The sequence below is a fragment of the Ascaphus truei genome, unplaced genomic scaffold (genome assembly GCF_040206685.1).
Source record: "Ascaphus truei isolate aAscTru1 unplaced genomic scaffold, aAscTru1.hap1 HAP1_SCAFFOLD_1202, whole genome shotgun sequence".
NCBI lineage: Eukaryota > Metazoa > Chordata > Amphibia > Anura > Ascaphidae > Ascaphus > Ascaphus truei.
The window spans coordinates 27,684-48,976 of record NW_027454073.1 but is presented as its reverse complement, the minus strand read 5'-3'; the positions used below and the strand labels follow the sequence as shown (position 1 = coordinate 48,976).

The 21,293-nt window shown below is 56.2% G+C and overlaps 1 protein-coding gene across 1 annotated transcript in view; it reads left to right on the top strand.

Annotated features, from left to right (window-relative positions):
- Positions 1 to 21,293, top strand: part of LOC142475385 (protein capicua homolog) — a 92,075-nt gene that overhangs the window by 56,328 nt on the left and 14,454 nt on the right. Inside the window, exons 7-8 of the mRNA XM_075581300.1 lie at positions 1,424 to 1,608; positions 10,472 to 10,729. Of these exons, the coding sequence (XP_075437415.1) occupies positions 1,424 to 1,608; positions 10,472 to 10,729 (443 nt within the window). The remainder of the gene's footprint in view (positions 1 to 1,423; positions 1,609 to 10,471; positions 10,730 to 21,293) is intronic.

Sequence of the window (21,293 nt, the reverse complement as noted above, 5' to 3'; positions counted from 1 at the left end):
CATGTCGGTGGTGCAGAGCGTGGCGGCGGTGCAGAGCGTGTCGGTGTTGCCGGCGGTGCAGAGCGTGTCGGTGTTGCCGGCAGTGCAGAGAGTGTCGGTGTTGCCGGCGGTGCATAGCGTGTTGGTGTTGCCGGCGGTGCAGAGCGTGTCGGTGTTGCCGGCGGTGCAGAGCGTGTCGGTGTTGTCGGTGGTGCAGAGCGTGTCGGTGTTGTCGGCGGTGCAGAGCGTGTCGGTGTTGCCGGTGGTGCAGAGCGTGTCGGTGTAGCCGGCGGTGCAGAGCGTGTCTTTGTTGGTGGCGCAGCACGCGGCGGTGGTGCAGAGCCTGTCGGTGTTGGCGGCAGTGCAGAGCGTGTCGGTGTTGGCGGCGGTGCAGAGCGTGTCGGTGTTGCCGGCGGTGCAGAGCGTGTCGGTGTTGCCGGCGGTGCAGAGCGTGTCGGTGTTGCCGGCGGCGCAGCACGCGGCGGTGTTGGTGGTGTTGCCGGCGGTGCAGAGCGTGTCGGTATTGGCGGCGCCGGTGTTGTTGGCAGGGCAGAGCGTGTTGGCGGCGCAGCACGCGGCAGTGTTGGTGTTGGCGGCTGTGCAGAGCGTGTCGGTGTTGGCGGCGCAGCACGCGGCAGTGTTGGTGGTGTTGCCGGTGGTGCAGAGCGTGTCGGTATTGGCGGCGCAGCACGCGACGGGGTTGGCGGCGGTGCAGAGCGTGTTGGCGGTGCAGAGCGTGTTGGCGGCGCAGCACGCGGCGGTGTTGGTGGCGGTGCAGAGCGTGTTGGCGGTGCAGAGCGTGTTGGCGACACAGCACGCGGCGGGGTTGGTGGCGGTGCAGAGCGTGTCGGTATTGGCGGCGGTGCAGAGCGTGTTGGAGGTGCAGAGCGTGTCGGTATTGGCGGCGGTGCAGAGCGTGTCGGTATTAGCGGCGGTGCAGAGCGTGTTGGCCGTGCAGAGCGTGTCGGTATTGGCGGCGGTGCAGAGCATGTTGGCGGTGCAGAGCGTGTCGGTATTGGCGGCGGTGCAGAGCGTGTTGGCGGTGCAGAGCGTGTCGGTATTGGTGGCGGTGCAGAGCATGTTGGCGGTGCAGAGCGTGTCGGTATTGCCGGCGGTGCAGAGCGTGTTGGCGGTGCAGAGCGTGTCGGTATTGGCGGCGGTGCAGAGCGTGTTGGCGGTGCAGAGCATGTCGGTATTGGCGCCGGTGCAGAGCGTGTTGGCGGTGCAGAGCGTGTCGGTATTGGCGGCGGTGCAGAGCGTGTTGGCGGTGCAGAGCGTGTCGGTATTGGCGGCGGTGCAGAGCGTGTTGGCGGTGCAGAGCGTGTCGGTATTGGCGGCGGTGCAGAGCATGTTGGCGGTGCAGAGCGTGTCGGTATTGGCGGCGGTGCAGAGCGTGTTGGAGGTGCTGCGCAGGCGTCTCATTGCGCCTCTCTCTCTGGGTCAGGATCACGTATGTAACGTCGGCGGGTGGACACGCACTCCCCCTCGTGACCAGCAGCTCGCACACGCAGACGGCCCCCCCAGGCTCCTCCCCCTGCGTGCAGCCCCCCCTGGGTACCGGATCCATGGCTCTCGGGTTCACAGCCATCGGACCCAGCGGTCAGGCCATCGTCCAGCCGCTACTGGCAGGTAAGTGTCACACGCCACCGGAGCTTCATGTCCCAGCCCGTGACGGTCACGTGTGTAATGTGCAGGTCAGCGCTTCCCTATAGTGAGCAAAGATCAGGAAATCCGTGCGGTGCTCTGCGCGTCCCGGGGTCAGTGCGGTGCTCTGCGCGTCCCGGGGTCAGTCCGGTGCTCTGCGCGTCCCGGGGTCAGTGCTGTGCTCTGCGCGTCCCGGGGTCAGTGCGATGCTCTGCGTGTCCCAGGGTCAGTGCGGTTCTCTGCGCGTCCCGGGCTGCGGGGTCAGTGCGGTGCTCTGCGCGTCCCAGGCAGGTTATTACAGGCTGCGGGGTCAGTGCGATGCTCTGCGCGTCCCAGGCAGGTTATTACAGGCTGCGGGGTCAGTGCGGTGCTCTGCGCGTCCCAGGCAGGTTATTACATGCTGCGGGGTCAGTGCGGTGCTCTGCGTGTCCCAGGCAGGTTATTACAGGCTGCGGGGTCAGTGCGATGCTCTGCGCGTCCCGGGGTCAGTGCGGTGCTCTGCGCGTCCCGGGGTCAGTGCGGTGCTCTGCGCGTCCCGGGCTGCGGGGTCAGTGCGGTGCTCTGCTCGTCCCGGGCTGCGGGGTCAGTGCGGTGCTCTGCGCGTCCCGGGCTGCGGGGTCAGTGCGGTGCTCTGCGCGTCCCGGGGTCAGTGCGGTTCTCTGCGCGTCCCGGGGTCAGTGCGGTGCTCTGCACGTCCCGGGGTCAGTGCGGTGCTCTGCGCGTCCCGGGCTGCGGGGTCAGTGCGGTGCTCTGCGCGTCCCGGGCTGCGGGGTCAGTGCGGTGCTCTGCGCGTCCCGGGCTGCGGGGTCAGTGCGGTGCTCTGCGCGTCCCGGGCTGCGGGGTCAGTGCGGTACTCTGCGCGTCCCGGGGTCAGTGCGATGCTCTGCGCGTCCCGGGGTCAGTGCGGTGCTCTGCACGTCCCGGGGTCAGTGCGGTGCTCTGCGCATCCCGGGCTGCGGGGTCAGTGCGGTGCTCTGCGCGTCCCGGGCTGCGGGGTCAGTGCGGTGCTCTGCGCGTCCCGGGGTCAGTGCGGTGCTCTGCGCGTCCCGGGCTGCGGGGTCAGTGCGGTGCTCTGCGCGTCCCGGGGTCAGTGCGATGCTCTGCGCGTCCCGGGGTCAGTGCGGTGCTCTGCACGTCCCGGGGTCAGTGCGGTGCTCTGCGCATCCCGGGCTGCGGGGTCAGTGCGGTGCTCTGCGCGTCCCGGGCTGCGGGGTCAGTGCGGTGCTCTGCGCGTCCCGGGGTCAGTGCGGTGCTCTGCGCGTCCCGGGCTGCGGGGTCAGTGCGGTGCTCTGCGCGTCCCGGGGTCAGAGCGGTGCTCTGCGTGTCCCGGGCTGCGGGGTCAGTGCGGTGCTCTGCGCGTCCCGGGGTAAGTGCGGTGCTCTGCGCGTCCCGGGCTGCGGGGTCAGTGCGGTGCTCTGCGTGTCCCGGGCTGCGGGGTCAGTGCGGTGCTCTGCGCGTCCCGGGGTCAGTGCGGTGCTCTGCGCGTCCCGGGGTCAGTGCGATGCTCTGCGCGTCCCGGGGTCAGTGCGGTGCTCTGCGTGTCCCAGGCAGGTTATTACATGCTGCGGGGTCAGTGCGATGCTCTGCGTGTCCCAGGCAGGTTATTACAGGCTGCGGGGTCAGTGCGGTGCTCTGCGCGTCCCAGGCAGGTTATTACATGCTGCGGGGTCAGTGCGATGCTCTGCGCGTCCCAGGCAGGTTATTACATGCTGCGGGGTCAGTGCGGTGCTCTGCGTGTCCCAGGCAGGTTATTACATGCTGCGGGGTCAGTGCGATGCTCTGCGCGTCCCAGGCAGGTTATTACATGCTGCGGGGTCAGTGCGATGCTCTGCGTGTCCCAGGCAGGTTATTACATGCTGCGGGGTCAGTGCGATGCTCTGCGCATCCCAGGCAGGTTATTACATGCTGCGGGGTCAGTGCGGTGCTCTGCGCGTCCCAGGCGGGTTATTACATGCTGCGGGGTCAGTGCGATGCTCTGCGCGTCCCAGGCAGGTTATTACATGCTGCGGGGTCAGTGCGATGCTCTGCGCGTCCCAGGCAGGTTATTACATGCTGCGGGGTCAGTGCGGTGCTCTGCGCGTCCCAGGCAGGTTATTACATGCTGCGGGGTCAGTGCGATGCTCTGCGCGTCCCGGGCAGGTTATTACAGGCTGCGGGGTCAGTGCGATGCTCTGCGCGTCCCAGGCAGGTTATTACAGGCTGCGGGGGTCAGTGCGATGCTCTGCGTGTCCCAGGCAGGTTATTACATGCTGCGGGGTTAGTGCAGTGCTCTGCGCGTCCCAGGCAGGTTATTACAGGCTGCGGGGTCAGTGCGGTGCTCTGCGCTCCCAGGCAGGTTATTACATGCTGCGGGGTCAGTGCGATGCTCTGCGCGTCCCAGGCAGGTTATTACATGCTGCGGGGTCAGTGCGATGCTCTGCGTGTCCCAGGCAGGTTATTACATGCTGCGGGGTCAGTGCGATGCTCTGCGCGTCCCGGGCAGGTTATTACATGCTGCGGGGTCAGTGCGATGCTCTGCGTGTCCCAGGCAGGTTATTACAGGCTGCGGGGTCAGTGCGGTGCTCTGCGCGTCCCAGGCAGGTTATTACATGCTGCGGGGTCAGTGCGATGCTCTGCGTGTCCCAGGCAGGTTATTACATGCTGCGGGGTCAGTGCGATGCTCTGCGCGTCCCAGGCAGGTTATTACAGGCTGCGGGGTCAGTGCGATGCTCTGCGCGTCCCAGGCAGGTTATTACATGCTGCGGGGTCAGTGCGATGCTCTGCGCGTCCCAGGCAGGTTATTACAGGCTGCGGGGTCAGTGCGATGCTCTGCGCGTCCCAGGCAGGTTATTACAGGCTGCGGGGTCAGTGCGATGCTCTGCGTGTCCCAGGCAGGTTATTACATGCTGCGGGGTCAGTGCGATACTCTGCGCGTCCCAGGCAGGTTATTACATGCTGCGGGGTCAGTGCGATGCTCTGCGCGTCCCAGGCAGGTTATTACATGCTGCGGGGTCAGTGCGATGCTCTGCGCGTCCCAGGCAGGTTATTACAGGCTGCGGGGTCAGTGCGGTGCTCTGCGCGTCCCAGGCAGGTTATTACATGCTGCGGGGTCAGTGCGATGCTCTGCGTGTCCCAGGCAGGTTATTACATGCTGCTGGGTCAGTGCGATGCTCTGCGTGTCCCAGGCAGGTTATTACAGGCTGCGGGGTCAGTGCGATGCTCTGCGCGTCCCAGGCAGGTTATTACATGCTACGGGGTCAGTGCGATGCTCTGCGCGTCCCAGGCAGGTTATTACAGGCTGCGGGGTCAGTGCGGTGCTCTGCGCGTCCCAGGCAGGTTATTACATGCTGCGGGGTCAGTGCGATGCTCTGCGCGTCCCGGGCAGGTTATTACAGGCTGCGGGGTCAGTGCGATGCTCTGCGCGTCCCAGGCAGGTTATTACAGGCTGCGGGGGTCAGTGCGATGCTCTGCGTGTCCCAGGCAGGTTATTACATGCTGCGGGGTTAGTGCGGTGCTCTGCGCGTCCCAGGCAGGTTATTACAGGCTGCGGGGTCAGTGCGGTGCTCTGCGCTCCCAGGCAGGTTATTACAGGCTGCGGGGTCAGTGCGATGCTCTGCGTGTCCCAGGCAGGTTATTACATGCTGCGGGGTCAGTGCGATGCTCTGCGCGTCCCAGGCAGGTTATTACAGGCTGCGGGGTCAGTGCGATGCTCTGCGCGTCCCAGGCAGGTTATTACATGCTGCGGGGTCAGTGCGATGCTCTGCGCGTCCCAGGCAGGTTATTACAGGCTGCGGGGTCAGTGCGATGCTCTGCGCGTCCCAGGCAGGTTATTACAGGCTGCGGGGTCAGTGCGATGCTCTGCGTGTCCCAGGCAGGTTATTACATGCTGCGGGGTCAGTGCGATACTCTGCGCGTCCCAGGCAGGTTATTACATGCTGCGGGGTCAGTGCGGTGCTCTGCGCGTCCCAGGCAGGTTATTACAGGCTGCGGGGTCAGTGCGATGCTCTGCGCGTCCCAGGCAGGTTATTACATGCTACGGGGTCAGTGCGATGCTCTGCGCGTCCCAGGCAGGTTATTACAGGCTGCGGGGTCAGTGCGATGCTCTGCGCGTCCCAGGCAGGTTATTACATGCTGCGGGGTCAGTGCGATGCTCTGCGCGTCCCAGGCAGGTTATTACATGCTGCGGGGTCAGTGCGATGCTCTGCGCGTCCCAGGCAGGTTATTATTACAGGCTGCGGGGTCAGTGCGATGCTCTGCGCGTCCCAGGCAGGTTATTACATGCTGCGGGGTCAGTGCGATGCTCTGCGTGTCCCAGGCAGGTTATTACATGCTGCGGGGTCAGTGCGATGCTCTGCGCGTCCCAGGCAGGTTATTACATGCTGCGGGGTCAGTGCGATGCTCTGCGCAACCCAGGCAGGTTATTACATGCTGCGGGGTCAGTGCGGTGCTCTGCGCGTCCCAGGCAGGTTATTACAGGCTGCGGGGTCAGTGCGGTGCTCTGCGCGTCCCAGGCAGGTTATTACAGGCTGCGGGGTCAGTGCGATGCTCTGCGCGTCCCAGGCAGGTTATTACATGCTGCGGGGTCAGTGCGGTGCTCTGCGCGTCCCAGGCAGGTTATTACAGGCTGCGGGGTCAGTGCGATGCTCTGCGCGTCCCAGGCAGGTTATTACATGCTGCGGGGTCAGTGCGATGCTCTGCGCGTCCCAGGCAGGTTATTACATGCTGCGGGGTCAGTGCGATGCTCTGCGCGTCCCAGGCAGGTTATTACAGGCTGCGGGGTCAGTGCGATGCTCTGCGCGTCCCAGGCAGGTTATTACATGCTGCGGGGTCAGTGCGATGCTCTGCGTGTCCCAGGCAGGTTATTACATGCTGCGGGGTCAGTGCGATGCTCTGCGCGTCCCAGGCAGGTTATTACAGGCTGCGGGGTCAGTGCGGTGCTCTGCGCGTCCCAGGCAGGTTATTACATGCTGCGGGGTCAGTGCGGTGCTCTGCGCGTCCCAGGCAGGTTATTACATGCTGCGGGTCAGTGCGATGCTCTGCGCGTCCCAGGCAGGTTATTACAGGCTGCGGGGTCAGTGCGGTGCTCTGCGCGTCCCAGGCAGGTTATTACATGCTGCGGGGTCAGTGCGATGCTCTGCGCGTCCCAGGCAGGTTATTACAGGCTGCGGGGTCAGTGCGGGGCTCTGCGCGTCCCAGGCAGGTTATTACAGGCTGCGGGGTCAGTGCGGTGCTCTGCGCGTCCCAGGCAGGTTATTACATGCTGCGGGGTCAGTGCGGTGCTCTGCGCGTCCCAGGTAGGTTATTACATGCTGCGGGGTCAGTGCGATGCTCTGCGTGTCCCAGGCAGGTTATTACAGGCTGCGGGGTCAGTGCGATGCTCTGCGTGGCCCGGGCAGGTTATTACAGGCTGCGGGGTCAGTGCGATGCTCTGCGCGTCCCGGGCAGGTTATTACATGCTGCGGGGTCAGTGCGATGCTTTGCGTGTCCCAGGCAGGTTATTACAGGCTGCGGGGTCAGTGCGGTGCTCTGCGCGTCCCAGGCAGGTTATTACAGGCTGCGGGGTCAGTGCGGTGCTCTGCGTGTCCCAGGCAGGTTATTACATGCTGCGGGGTCAGTGCGATGCTCTGCGTGTCCCAGGCAGGTTATTACATGCTGCGGGGTCAGTGCGGTGCTCTGCGCGTCCCAGGCAGGTTATTACATGCTGCGGGGTCAGTGCGATGCTCTGCGCGTCCCAGGCAGGTTATTACATGCTGCGGGGTCAGTGCGGTGCTCTGCGCGTCCCAGGCAGGTTATTACATGCTGCAGGGTCAGTGCGATGCTCTGCGCGTCCCAGGCAGGTTATTACAGGCTGCGGGGTCAGTGCGATGCTCTGCGCCTCCCAGGCAGGTTATTACAGGCTGCGGGGTCAGTGCGGTGCTCTGCGCGTCCCAGGCAGGTTATTACAGGCTGCGGGGTCAGTGCGATGCTCTGCGCGTCCCAGGCAGGTTATTACATGCTGCGGGGTCAGTGCGATGCTCTGCGCGTCCCAGGCAGGTTATTACAGGCTGCGGGGTCAGTGCGGTGCTCTGCGTGTCCCAGGCAGGTTATTACAGGCTGCGGGGTCAGTGCGATGCTCTGCGCCTCCCAGGCAGGTTATTACAGGCTGCGGGGTCAGTGCGATGCTCTGCGCGTCCCAGGCAGGTTATTACAGGCTGCGGGGTCAGTGCGGTGCTCTGCGCGTCCCAGGCAGGTTATTACAGGCTGCTGGGTCAGTGCGGTGCTCTGCGCGTCCCAGGCAGGTTATTACAGGCTGCGGGGTCAGTGCGATGCTCTGCGTGTCCCAGGCAGGTTATTACATGCTGCGGGGTCAGTGCGATGCTCTGCGCGTCCCAGGCAGGTTATTACATGCTGCGGGGTCAGTGCGGTGCTCTGCGCGTCCCAGGCAGGTTATTACAGGCTGCGGGGTCAGTGCGATGCTCTGCGCGTCCCAGGCAGGTTATTACATGCTGCGGGGTCAGTGCGGTGCTCTGCGTGTCCCAGGCAGGTTATTACAGGCTGCGGGGTCAGTGCGATGCTCTGCGCCTCCCAGGCAGGTTATTACAGGCTGCGGGGTCAGTGCGATGCTCTGCGCGTCCCAGGCAGGTTATTACAGGCTGCGGGGTCAGTGCGGTGCTCTGCGCGTCCCAGGCAGGTTATTACAGGCTGCGGGGTCAGTGCGATGCTCTGCGCGTCCCAGGCAGGTTATTACAGCCTGCGGGGTCAGTGCGGTGCTCTGCGCGTCCCAGGCAGGTTATTACAGGCTGCGGGGTCAGTGCGGTGCTCTGCGCGTCCCAGGCAGGTTATTACAGGCTGCGGGGTCAGTGCGATGCTCTGCGCGTCCCAGGCAGGTTATTACAGGCTGCGGGGTCAGTGCGATGCTCTGCGCGTCCCAGGCAGGTTATTACATGCTGCGGGGTCAGTGCGGTGCTCTGCGTGTCCCAGGCAGGTTATTACAGGCTGCGGGGTCAGTGCGATGCTCTGCGTGTCCCAGGCAGGTTATTACATGCTGCGGGGTCAGTGCGATGCTCTGCGCGTCCCAGGCAGGTTATTACATGCTGCGGGGTCAGTGCGATGCTCTGCGTGTCCCAGGCAGGTTATTACAGGCTGCGGGGTCAGTGCGATGCTCTGCGCGTCCCAGGCAGGTTATTACATGCTGCGGGGTCAGTGCGGTGCTCTGCGTGTCCCAGGCAGGTTATTACATGCTGCGGGGTCAGTGCGATGCTCTGTGTGTCCCAGGCAGGTTATTACATGCTGCGGTGTCAGTGCGATGCTCTGCGCGTCCCAGGCAGGTTATTACATGCTGCGGGGTCAGTGCGGTGCTCTGCGCGTCCCAGGCAGGTTATTACAGGCTGCGGGGTCAGTGCGATGCTCTGCGTGTCCCAGGCAGGTTATTACATGCTGCGGGGTCAGTGCGATGCTCTGCGTGTCCCAGGCAGGTTATTACAGGCTGCGGGGTCAGTGCTTGGTATCTTCTTACCTGGGAACATGTTGCTTTGGGCTTATCGCCTGTACTTTATGATTCGTCGCTCTCGGGACGCGTGTCTCTCGCCCTCGGGACGCGCTGCTCTCGGGACGCGCTGCTCTCGGGACGCGCCGCTCTCGGGACGCGCCGCTCTCGGGACGCGCGTCTCTCGCTCTCGGGACGCGCGTCTCTCGCTCTCGGGACGCGCGTCTCTCGCTCTCGGGACGCGCGTCTCTCGCTCTCGGGACGCGCGTCTCTCGCTCTCGGGACGCGCGTCTCTCGCTCTCGGGACGCGCGTCTCTCGCTCACGAGACGCGCGTCTCTCGCTCTCGGGACGCGCAGCTCTCGCTCTCGGGACGCGCAGCTCTTGGGACGCGCATCTCGCTCTCGGAACGCTCATCTCTCGCTCTCGGGACGCGCGCATCTCTCGCTCTCGGGACGCGCGTCTCTCGCTCTCGGGACGCGCGTCTCTCGCGCGCGCGTCTCTCGCTCTCGGGACGCGTCTCTCGCTCTCGGGACGCGCGTCTCTCGCGCGCGGCTCTCGCTCTCGGCACGCGCGTCTCTCACTCTCGCACGCGCCTTTACTCCGATTCTTCTCTTTGCTATTTTAACTTCCCTATTCCCCTTCTCCTTTCTTGCTCCTGTGGGGAGGGGGAGGGCAGAGAGAATCTTTGATTGGCTGCCTGTCTGGGCTCAGAGGCTCTGATTGGCTGCCTGTCTGGGCTAAGAGGCTCTGATTGGCTGCCTGTCTGGGCTCAGAGGCTTTGATTGGCTGCCTGTCTGGGCTCAGAGGCTCTGATTGGCTGCCTGTCTGGGCTCAGAGGCTTTGATTGGCTGCCTGTCTGGGCGCAGAGGCTCTGATTGGCTGCCTGTCTGGGCTCAGAGGCTCTGATTGGCTGCCTGTCTGGGCTCAGAGGCTCTGATTGGCTGCCTGTCTGGGCTCAGAGGCTCTGATTGGCTGCCTGTCTGGGCTCAGAGGCTCTGATTGGCTGCCTGTCTGGGCTCAGAGGCTCTGATTGGTTGCCTGTCTGGGCTCAGAGGCTCTGATTGGCTGCCTGTCTGGGCTCAGAGGCTTTGATTGGCTGCCTGTCTGGGCGCAGAGGCTCTGATTGGCTGCCTGTCTGGGCTCAGAGGCTCTGATTGGCTGCCTGTCTGGGCTCAGAGGCTCTGATTGGCTGCCTGTCTGGGCTCAGAGGCTCTGATTGGCTGCCTGTCTGGGCTCAGAGGCTCTGATTGGCTGCCTGTCTGGGCTCAGAGGCTCTGATTGGCTGCCTGTCTGGGCTCAGAGGCTCTGATTGGCTGCCTGTCTGGGCTCAGAGGCTCTGATTGGCTGCCTGTCTGTGCTCAGAGGCTCTGATTGGTTGCTCTCTTTTTCCTTGTCCCGCCCAGGTCACAGCCCACTGCTTGCTCCGGCCTGCACCCCTCCGATGCCCCTGACGGCGATATACCCAGCACCTGTGTCCAGCACACTGACCGTGGCAGCGCCCCCGCCTGCGCAGAGCCTGGTGTATACTGTGGCCAGCACAGGCACCATGCCCACTGCCCCTCGCGCCATCACCACGCCCCAGACAATCAGCGCCCCCCCAGCACCCTGCTCCGGGGGGAGCACCTCGCAGGGCACCCACGCACAGGTCTCCGCCGCCTCCGGTATGTACGGGAGGGAGGGGGCACCGTATCCATGTACTGTGTGTATGTAATACAGGGGGGGTGTATCATACACTTGTGTATACAGGGAGGGGGTGTGTGTGTGTTATACAGGGGGTGTATAATACAGTGTATATACAGGGCGGGAGTGTGTGTTATACAGGGGGTGTATAATACACTGTATATACAGGGCGGGAGAGTGTATAATACAGGGGGGTGTATAATACACTTGTGTATACGGGGAGGGTGTGTGTATTATACAGGGGGTGTATAAAACACTGTGTGTGTGTGTGTGTGTGTGTGTGTGTGTTTGTGTGTGTGTGTGTGTGTAATACAGGGGGTGTACAATACACTGTATATACGGGGTGTGTGTATAATACACTTGTGTATACGGGAAGGGTGTGTGTGTGTATTATACAAGGTGTGTAATATAAACTTGTGTATACGGGGAGGGTGTGTATAATACACTTGTGTATACGGGGAGGGTGTGTATAATACACTGTATATACGGGGTGTGTGTGTATAATACAGGGGGGGTATAATACACTGTATATACGGGGTGTGTGTGTATAATACAGGGGGGGTATAATACACTGTATATACGGGGCGGGTGGTTGTGTGTATAATACAGGGTGTGTATATGGGGGCCTGTATAATACACTATGTATATGGGGAGGTGTGTGTGGGTATAATACAGGGGGGGTATAATACACTGTATATACGGGGCGGGTGTGTATAATACACTGTATATACGGGGTGTGTGTGTATAATACAGGGGGGGGTATAATACACTGTATATACGGGGCGGGTGTGTATAATACACTGTATATACGGGGTGTGTGTGTATAATACAGGGGGGGGTATAATACACTGTATATACGGGGCGGGTGGTTGTGTGTATAATACAGGGTGTGTATATGGGGCCTGTATAATACACTATGTATATGGGGAGGTGTGTGTGGGTATAATACAGGGGGGGTATAATACACTGTATATACGGGGCGGGTGGTTGTGTGTATAATACAGGGTGTGTATATGGGGGCCTGTATAATACACTATGTATATGGGGAGGTGTGTGTGGGTATAATACAGGGGGGGTATAATACACTGTATATACGGGGCGGGTGTGTATAATACACTGTATATACGGGGTGTGTGTGTATAATACAGGGGGGGTATAATACACTGTATATACGGGGCGGGTGTGTATAATACACTGTATATACGGGGTGTGTGTGTATAATACAGGGGGGGTATAATACACTGTATATACGGGGCGGGTGGTTGTGTGTATAATACAGGGTGTGTATATGGGGCCTGTATAATACACTATGTATATGGGGAGGTGTGTGTGGGTATAATACAGGGGGGGTATAATACACTGTATATACGGGGCGGGTGGTTGTGTGTATAATACAGGGTGTGTATATGGGGGCCTGTATAATACACTATGTATATGGGGAGGTGTGTGTGGGTATAATACAGGGTGTGTATATGGGGCCTGTATAATACACTATGTATATGGGGAGGTGTGTGTGGGTATAATACAGGGGGGGTATAATACACTGTATATACGGGGCGGGTGGTTGTGTGTATAATGCAGGGTGTGTGTATGGGGCCTGTATAATACACTATGTATATGGGGAGGTGTGGGTGGGTATAATACAGGGTGTGTATATGGGGCCTGTATAATACACTATGTATATGGGGAGGTGTGGGTGGGTATAATACAGGGGGGTATAATACAGGGTGTGTATGTGACGATCGGGGGTAATCTGGCCTGTAATAAAGGGGTTATACCTGGCTAGTTACCCCTAATTCGTGGGGAGAGAAAGGGTTAATGTATGATGTACTATGCATGTGTATTCCAAAGCCCTTTTATTCCCTGTGAATTCCATCCCCGAGTCTAGTTACACAGGCAATATGAGGTAAAGTGTTTTGTGATCTATGGGTAAGCACTGTCATGTGATTTGGGAGTCAGCCCTGCAAAGTGTTTTGTGATCTATGGGTAAGCACTGTCATGTGATTTGGGAGTCAGCCCTGCAAAGTGTTTTGTGATCTATGGGTAAGCACTGTCATGTGATTTGGGAGTCAGCCCTGCAAAGTGTTTTGTGATCTATGTGTAAGCAGTGTCATGTAATTTGGGAGTCAGCCCTGCAAAGTGTTCAGGGGATTATGTGACTGTGTGTACTCATTTCTCAGATAGCAGGCTGGTAATGGGATTTGCATGTGAGTACATTTGTATGGAGGGGCCTCTGATTTAATCAGGTGAGGTTCCTGCAGATAAAGGTGCCTGGAGGATGAGCTGGGAGCTTTGGGACTCCCTGACTTCAGAGGGCATCCAGTGGCTTTGCTGCCAAGGTGTCTGGAGATATTCAGGACTATCAAGCTGCAGAGCCATAAGGAGTGGGGATGGGCCAGATAACATGAAGTATCTGCCATCAACCCCTCCTAGGGGTTAGACAATGCCCAGCCATTCAGGGAGGGGGTGGGGGGGCATTCCTGCTTCCTCCCAGAGTTCCTTGCCTGTTTGTGATGGGAATTCAAACCCTATAAAGAGGCAGGTTGCCCCAACCCCAGGGTGGCAGAGTGGCAGAGTGGCAGAGAGTTCGCTGTTCGTAGTTGGTTGTTCGTGACTCTGATCCAGCCAGGGAGAATTTCTAGCCAGTGTCATTCTGGGATACTTTACCCTGTTATTTTACCGTAAGTGTTATTTTCAAGTGTCATTTGTGTTACAGAGTTGTGTTACAGAGTTGTGTTACAGAGTTGTGTGACAGAGTTGTGTGACAGTTGTGTGACAGAGTTGTGTTACATGTTGTGTTTGCCCGAAAGGGAATAAATCTTCAGTGTATTTTATCATTTTGTCCTGTTCAATCAGTGCCCAGTATATTCAGCGTGAATTAGGTCTGGTCTCCCGTGACAGTGTATATAAGGGGGGTGTATACTACACTGTGTATATGGGGAGGGTGTATGTATATACGGGGGGTGTATAATACACTGTATATATGGGGAGGGTGTGTGTATATACGGGGGGTGTATACTACACTGTGTATATGGGGAGGGTGTATGTATATACGGGGGGTGTATACTACACTGTGTATATGGGGAGGGTGTATGTATATACGGGGGGTGTATACTACACTGTGTATATGGGGAGGGTATAATACACTGTGTATATGGGGAGTGTGTGTGTGTGTGTATACGGGGGGGTGTATAATACACTGTGTATATGGGGAGGGGTGTGGGTATAATACAGTGTGTGTATATACGGGGCTGTATAATACACTGTATATACGGGCAGGGTGTGTGTATGTATAATACAGGGTGTGTATATGGGGGGCTGTATACAGTTGTGTGAAAAAGAAAGTGCACCCTCTTTGAATTCCATGGTTTTACATATCAGGACATAATAACAATCATCTGTTCCTTAGCAGGTCTTAAAATTAGAACCTCAGATGCACAACAACACATGACATATTACACTGTGTGTGTGTGTGTGTGTGTGTGTGTGTGTGTGTGTGTGTGTGTGTGTGTGTGTGTGTGTGTGTGTGTGTGTGTGTGTGTGTGTACACATGACATATTACACTGTCATGATTTATTTAACAAAAATAAAGCTAAAATGGAGAAGCTATGTGTGAAAAACTAAGTACACCCTTACTGCTTCCATAGGAATTAAGATGCTAAGTAGCAGACAGGTGCTGCTAATCAAATGCCCTTGATTAATTGATCCTCTGCAAGTGTGACCACCTCTATAAAAGCCAAAGTTTTAGCAGTTTGCTGGTCTGGAGCATTCAGGTGTGTGTTAACACAATGCCAAGGAGGAAAGACATCAGCAATGATCTTAGAGAAGCAATTGTTGCTGCCCATCAATCTGGGAAGGGTTATAAGGCCATTTCCAAACAGCGAGAAAGATTATTCAAAAGTGGAAAACATGCAAGACAGTTGCCAACCTTCCCAGGAGTGGACGTCCCAGCAAATTCACCCCAAGGTCAGACCGTGCAATGCTCAGAGAAATTGCAAAAAAAACAAGAGTTACATTTCAGACTCTACAGGCCTCAGTTAGCATGTTAAATGTTAAAGTTCATGACAGTACAATTAGAAAAAGACTGAACAAGTATGGTTTGTTTGGAAGGGCTGCCAGGAGAAATCCTCTTCTCTCTAAAAAGAACATGGCAGCACGGCTTAGGTTTGCAAAGTTGCATCTGAACAAACCACAAGACTTCTGGAACAATGTCCTTTGGACAGACGAGACCAAAGTGGAGATGTTTGGCCATAATGCACAGCGCCACGTTTGGCGAAAACCAAACCCAGCATATCAGCACAAACACCTCATACCAACTGTCAAGCACGGTGGTGGAGGGGTGATGATTTGGGCTTGTTTTGCAGCCACAGGACCTGGGAACCTTGCAGTCATTGAGTCGACCATGAACTCCTCTGTATACCAAAGTATTCTAGAGTCAAATGTGAGGCCATCTGTCCGACAGCTAAAGCTTGGCTGAAATTGGGTCATGCAACAGGACAATGATCCCAAGCACACCAGCAAATCTACAACAGAATGGCTGAAAAAGAAAAGAATCAAGGGGTTGCAATGGCCCAGTCAAAATCCAGACCTCAATCTGATTGAAATGCTTGTGGCGGGACCTTAAGAGCTGTGCATAAACAAATGCCCACAAACCTCAATGAACTGAAGCAATGTTGTAAAGAAGAGTGGGCCAAAATTCCTCCACAACGATGTGAGAGACTGATAGTCATACAGAAAACGATTACTTCAAGTTATTGCTGCTAAAGGTGGTTCTACAAGCTATTGAATCATAAGGTGTGTGACGGGAGACGCACTTAATAACACATTTATATTTCGTGGATCCTGATTGAGCAGAACAGGTTGAGCAAAATAAACTGAGATTTATTCCCTTGATAGGCAAACACACGACAACTGCAGAATACACTTAATAATTACACTTACGGTATAGGAACAGGGGATAATGTCCAGAAAGGTGCAAAGCACCAGAAGATTGTCCTTTTGCAAATTGCCAAATAAATAGCCAGTCCAATCCTTCTGTGAATGTGCAAAGTCTTTTCTGGTTCTTTGGGGTTCGTTCTGGAATCCCCAGGGCTAACGAAATCCTGAAGCAGGGCTAGTTTCCTTGTTGCGATGTTTTTAACCCCTTGCGTTCTGGAATCGTAGCCGATGTACTTAGATCTTATCCGCTTGAAGAAATCAGGTAACAACAACAACAACAAAGGAATGAGGGTTACAGGCCTCTTTAAGGATAAGGCCTGTGAAGTGTTACATTAGCCTCATCCCATTGGCAAGGAATTATCTTCCTCCTATCAGAACCTGCCATGTCACATGAGCAAATCCTACAGCCAGCCCAGGTAACTCTGAGCATGCTCAGTAAGCAGCTTGGTAGCACTGCTAAGTAAAAAGGGGCCACTCATTTCTGGGGACGCAACGTCTGGAGTTTGGTCCCAAGGTGTGAAATATCTAGGATGAGTAACAGGATCTGCTACTCAGAAACATCCTGATTAAGTGACACTGTAAGACTCTGGGGTCTTTCACCCCCCCCCCCCCCCCCCCCACACACGTCCCTAGACCCATCGGCATCTCCCACCAGGGGGCTCATGTATGCATAACATTTGTTCCGTAATGCATTACAAAGGCAGGCAGAAACAATAGCATCCTGCCTGTACATTTTAAAATTGCAACAGAAAGGCACTTTATCAAAAATATATGTTTCCCTTATGACAAAGTTATATTTTTAATGTGTGTGTGCTTGGGGGGTTACACTGAGGCTGCACACCAAAAATCAGGGTGCTGGCTCACTCCGTTCCTAAATTAGCAGTCTTAATGGAACGGCTCCTGTTATTCAGCACTGCAGGTAGGGACAAGCCTGCAAAAAGGGGACAACAATGCATATAGGGGACAATGGTACAGGGGAACAACATATAAAATTAACCCCTTCATCCCCAATACGAAATAGGGGTAACCAGCCGAGCACACTTCCTTTATTAATGCGCTGATTACCCCCATTTTCTCCACAAGGTGTACTTAGTTTTTCACACATGGCTTCTCCATTTTGGCTTTATTTTTGTTAAATAAATCATGACACGGTGTAATATGTCATGTGTACACACACACACATACACACACACACGGTTTTCTGAAGCCAGGGTCACGTTTGGTGTGAATGGCTCCCGATAGCATTAACACAGTTCCCTTTTAAATCACTCCAAGCCCTGTAATATTTCCTCCACTTTATTGGGAAAAGGCAGCAGGATACAGATACTTGTGGATGGTATGTAGTGGTGATTATTAGTTAGAAACCGGTAAAAAGAGATGGCCTCACCATGGGGGGTGAACAGAGAAGGGTCCTGTACTCACTGTCTCCAGGGTGGAAAAGGAAGTGAGGTGCAGTGTGGGTAAAGGAATAGTCTAGGGGCAGACTATGTCTGAACAAACAAGAGGGGGGGCAGACTAGCCCATTCTGGTGAGGATCTCAGAAACTGCAGTAGCAGCTCACTGATTCCATGCCCGGAGGCAAGAAATGCAACATTGTTGCAAGTTACACAAGCACAGTATGTGTGTGCAAACTCCATGCAGCTGGGAATAAAATCTGACAGGCAGAAGCTGCAAAGGAGAGAGGGGGGTGAGTCAGAAATGTAGTTGTTGTTCCATGACACTCCCCGTCTGGTATCTGTAGATACCACTATATAACAGACTATGTGGAACATATGTGCAATGCATAACAAAGATAACATCACATTCTCAAACGATGCAAGAGTCCATGTCCACATAGCGATATGACACCGGCCGGTATCACTGGTATCAAGGTCCCTTGGTCAAGGTTCTTTGGCAAAGGATGCAGGGTGGATGCACAGCTCCAGGTTTGCTGGTTGGACCACAATGTCTTTGTGTAAAGATCTCTGGCACTGCTTCCTTTTAGCCTTGTGAGAGAACAGTCTTTTGTCTCTGTAGTTTTACCCACAGAATGCATCCCCTTGTAGGTATGCCAGTCGTGGCAGCCTGTCGCTCTATCACCTGGCGTTTGGCAGAAGGAGATGGCTTTTGGCTCCTTGCGGAAGCGTAACAACACTCCTGGAAAACTGGTTGTCGAATCTAGTCCAGTAAAGAGGCCGTCGTTCAGGGAGGCTCCCTGAAGCTGAGTGCTGGGGTTGAACATTACCCGGATTTGATCGGGTTCCTGAGGGTGGTAGGCCCCAGGTGATTGGAGGTACCGACATTTTTCACCTTCCTCCATTAGAGGTGTCGGCTTTGCGTGGCCGGTAAAGAATATCTTCTGGATGAAGGCCACAAAGTTGTTTTTGGTCTCTGGTTCCCTTTATAGGTCGCAGAGGTGCGAGGTGAACCTAGAGATGGCATGTCCTCCATTGTTTGGGAAGCGCCTTCTTGGTGAACGGAATGGTAGCGGAGTCACCCAACTGCTTAGTCCGTCTTTAGAGAGCTCCTTGACAGTTAACCTCGGGAATCCTCTATCTTCCCTCGATGGCGTTTGCTTGTCATCATTCCTTGTTCTCTGGAACGCTGTGCACCGTAGTTCATCGGTGCATTCCTCTTGCACGAGAACATCTCCCGGTAGTTTGGTTAAACGCTTTTGTGTCTCTTTGTTAACTGCCATCGGGAGGTTATTTTCTCCCTGGACGTAACGAAGAACAGTCTCTTTTGCTCTAGTAAATCCCTTTATGAAATGTCTCTGTGGCTGTCTCTTTTTAGACGTGTGAGAGGACAGTCTTTTTGACACTGTAGCTTCACCTGTGGGGCGCAATCTTTGGCGGCTATGCCAGCCGTGGCAGCTGGCTGCTTTGTCGCTTGATACTCTATGGAGAGGAACAACTGTACGTCTTAGCCGTGCCATTGCTCGCGAGAGGACCGTTTGATTGTTTATTGCCTTTTGGACGATCGCTTTGTCGGTCACCTTTGGGAGGTTACCTTCTTCCTTCGGTGGAATCGACTCATCATCCTTAGCTGTCTGGACTGCTGAGCATCCCAGGCCATTGTCACATCCCCCCGATGTGTGGATGTTTTTGTTGATCTCAGGGGTATGACCTTGTCTCTTCTCTTCACTTGGCCCTTCGGTCACTTGGAGATGGCCAAGACATGGTTCAGAGAGAGATGTGTGTCCACATTCTGTCACCACTGTTCTGCGGGCATCAACGTAGTCTTGCCCGTGCTCTTTGTTGGTGCACGAGTTGCCCACTATCACCCATCCTAGGTCAAATCTTTGGGCGTATGGCGCGTTGTGGGGTCCGTTATGCTGTTTACGGACTTTATGTACCCTCATGATGTCCCTACCGAGCAGCAGCAGGATCTTGGCGCCTTGTTCTACAGGCCGGATGTGGTTGGCTATTCCTTTGAGGTGGGGGTAATGGAGTGCCACGTCTGGTGTGGGAATCTCGTCCCTGTTTTTGGCCATGTGGTTGCACTCGATGAGTGTGGGAAGGGGCATGTTCACTTTGCTGTCTATTGAGCATATGGTGTAGCCATTCACTCTTCTCCCTGTGGTCTCCATTCGTCCTGCACACGTTCTAAGAGTGTAAAGAGAAGCACCGTCTTGTATGTTAAACATGTCGAAGAACTCTGACCTGACCAGCGATCGGTTGCTCTGGTCGTCGAGGATTGCGTACATCCGAATAGCCTTCTCAGGTTGTCCCTGGGGGTGCACTGCGACAAGGCATATTTTGGAGCAGGACATTTTGTCACCTTCTTTTCCGCATACCTCAGTGCGCTGAGATGTGACTGATGTTGACTCTCCTTCTTCTTTCTCCCCGCCATGCTCCGCTACGGAGGATGGGTTCTTGAGTTGGTGGAGTGTCATCGCCTCTGGGTGTAACGCTGTCACGTGCTTGTCACTCTCGTACACTGTGCATTTGATCTCTTCCTTACAGTCCCTGGCTAGGTGAGTCGTGGAACCGCAGCACTTGAAGCAAACTCCGAATTCTCCAAGTAACCTCTTGCGTTCCTCTAGGGACTTCATCCTGAACCCAAAGCACTTGTTGAGTGGGTGTGGCTTCTTGTGTATGGGACATTCCTTGTTTGGGTCCCTTGGTTCCTTGTCTCCGGCGACCGACTGATCGGGAGTAGTTTGGGTCGTGGGAGGTACATCCGTCCTGCGGGTCGAGATGGGTGTTTGGGGGTTACCATATCTCGTCGCTGGTGTCTCGTTCCTCAGGCTGCTTGCACTGTATGTGGTTTGAGCACCTAAGAAGAAGCTGGGGTCGTTCCTCGTCCTTGCTGCTTCGCGAATGAAGCTCAAGAAAACTGAGAATGGGGGGTAGACGACTTGCTTCTCCCTTTTGTATTTGGAGCCTTGTGAGATCCATTTTTCTTGGAGGTTGAAGGGTAGCTTCTCCAGGATGGGTCTCACTCCACGAGCTGAGTCTAGGATGTTGAGACCTATTAAGGAATGGTCTTTCCTTGCGAACTGCAGTTCTTGCAGCAGGTCTCCAAGATCTCGTAACTTCGAGTAGTCTTTAGTTGTGATCTTGGGGAAGCTTTCGACTCTTTTGAAGAGCGAATCCTCAACCGCTTCGGGGCTGCCGTAGGATTCTTCCAGCCTTTCCCACACTAGGTCCAGACCTACTTGGGGTTGATGCGCGTTCGCTGCCCGCAGTCTTTTTGCGTACTCTCTGGAATTGTGCCCCAGGAACTTGACTAACAGGTTGAGCTCTTCCCTTGCTGAGAAGTCCAAGCTGTGGATTGCGTCTTTGAACGTGAACTTCCACGTCCGGTAGTTCTCAGGGCGGTCATCGAAGCAGATGAGCCCTGCTTGTACCAGGTCGCGCCGGATCATGTACTTGGCTATGTCCGTCAGACCTGAGGCATCGGCGTGTTTGTCCCGTTCTGAGGTAGTTGCTGGGACGGTCTGTGCGGTCGCCTCTTCCTTGGCGTGGACGCGTGATGGCTGCTGGCTAGTGTGAGGGGCTGTTTTCTCCCGCGTGGGTGTACCTGGATTGCGAGCCTGTTGTGGTGCATCCGTGTGCGCGCTGGCGTGTGGATCACTGTTGCGGCTGTGGCTATCCCAGGCAGCATGTGCCATTGATGGAGCAGCATCTTCTCCTCGCGGTCCTAGCGAGTCTTCGTTGTCTGTGGTGTCACTCCCTCCGTGTTGAGATGATGCGCTGGTGTTTACGCTGAAGAGGCTCCTTACGTAGTCTTCAGTGCGTCGGGCTGGATCCTCTGAGGCTATCCGTCTGTACGGTAGCTCCTCGCCGTCCTGTCTCGCAGCTGCTTCTAGGACTTCGGCTTGGGCTATGGCGGCAGCGGCGTCCTCTTCTTTGCTTAGAGCCTCTAGATCCGCGTCTAATTCGGCCTTTCTACGCGCATTGGCAGCGGCGGTGGTAGCAGCGGCGGCGGCATTGGCAGCGGAGGCGGTGGCGGCGACCTGCTCCTCCTCTTCTATGCGCGCCTTTTCTGCCCTTACGGCTGCCTCTCTTCGACCATATTCGGCCCTGGCACGTGCGGCCTCTGCGGTGGCTCGCGCCTTGGTAGCATTTGCGCTTGCGCTGGACGCGTTGGATTGTGCTGATCTTGCTGACCTTGATGAGTGTC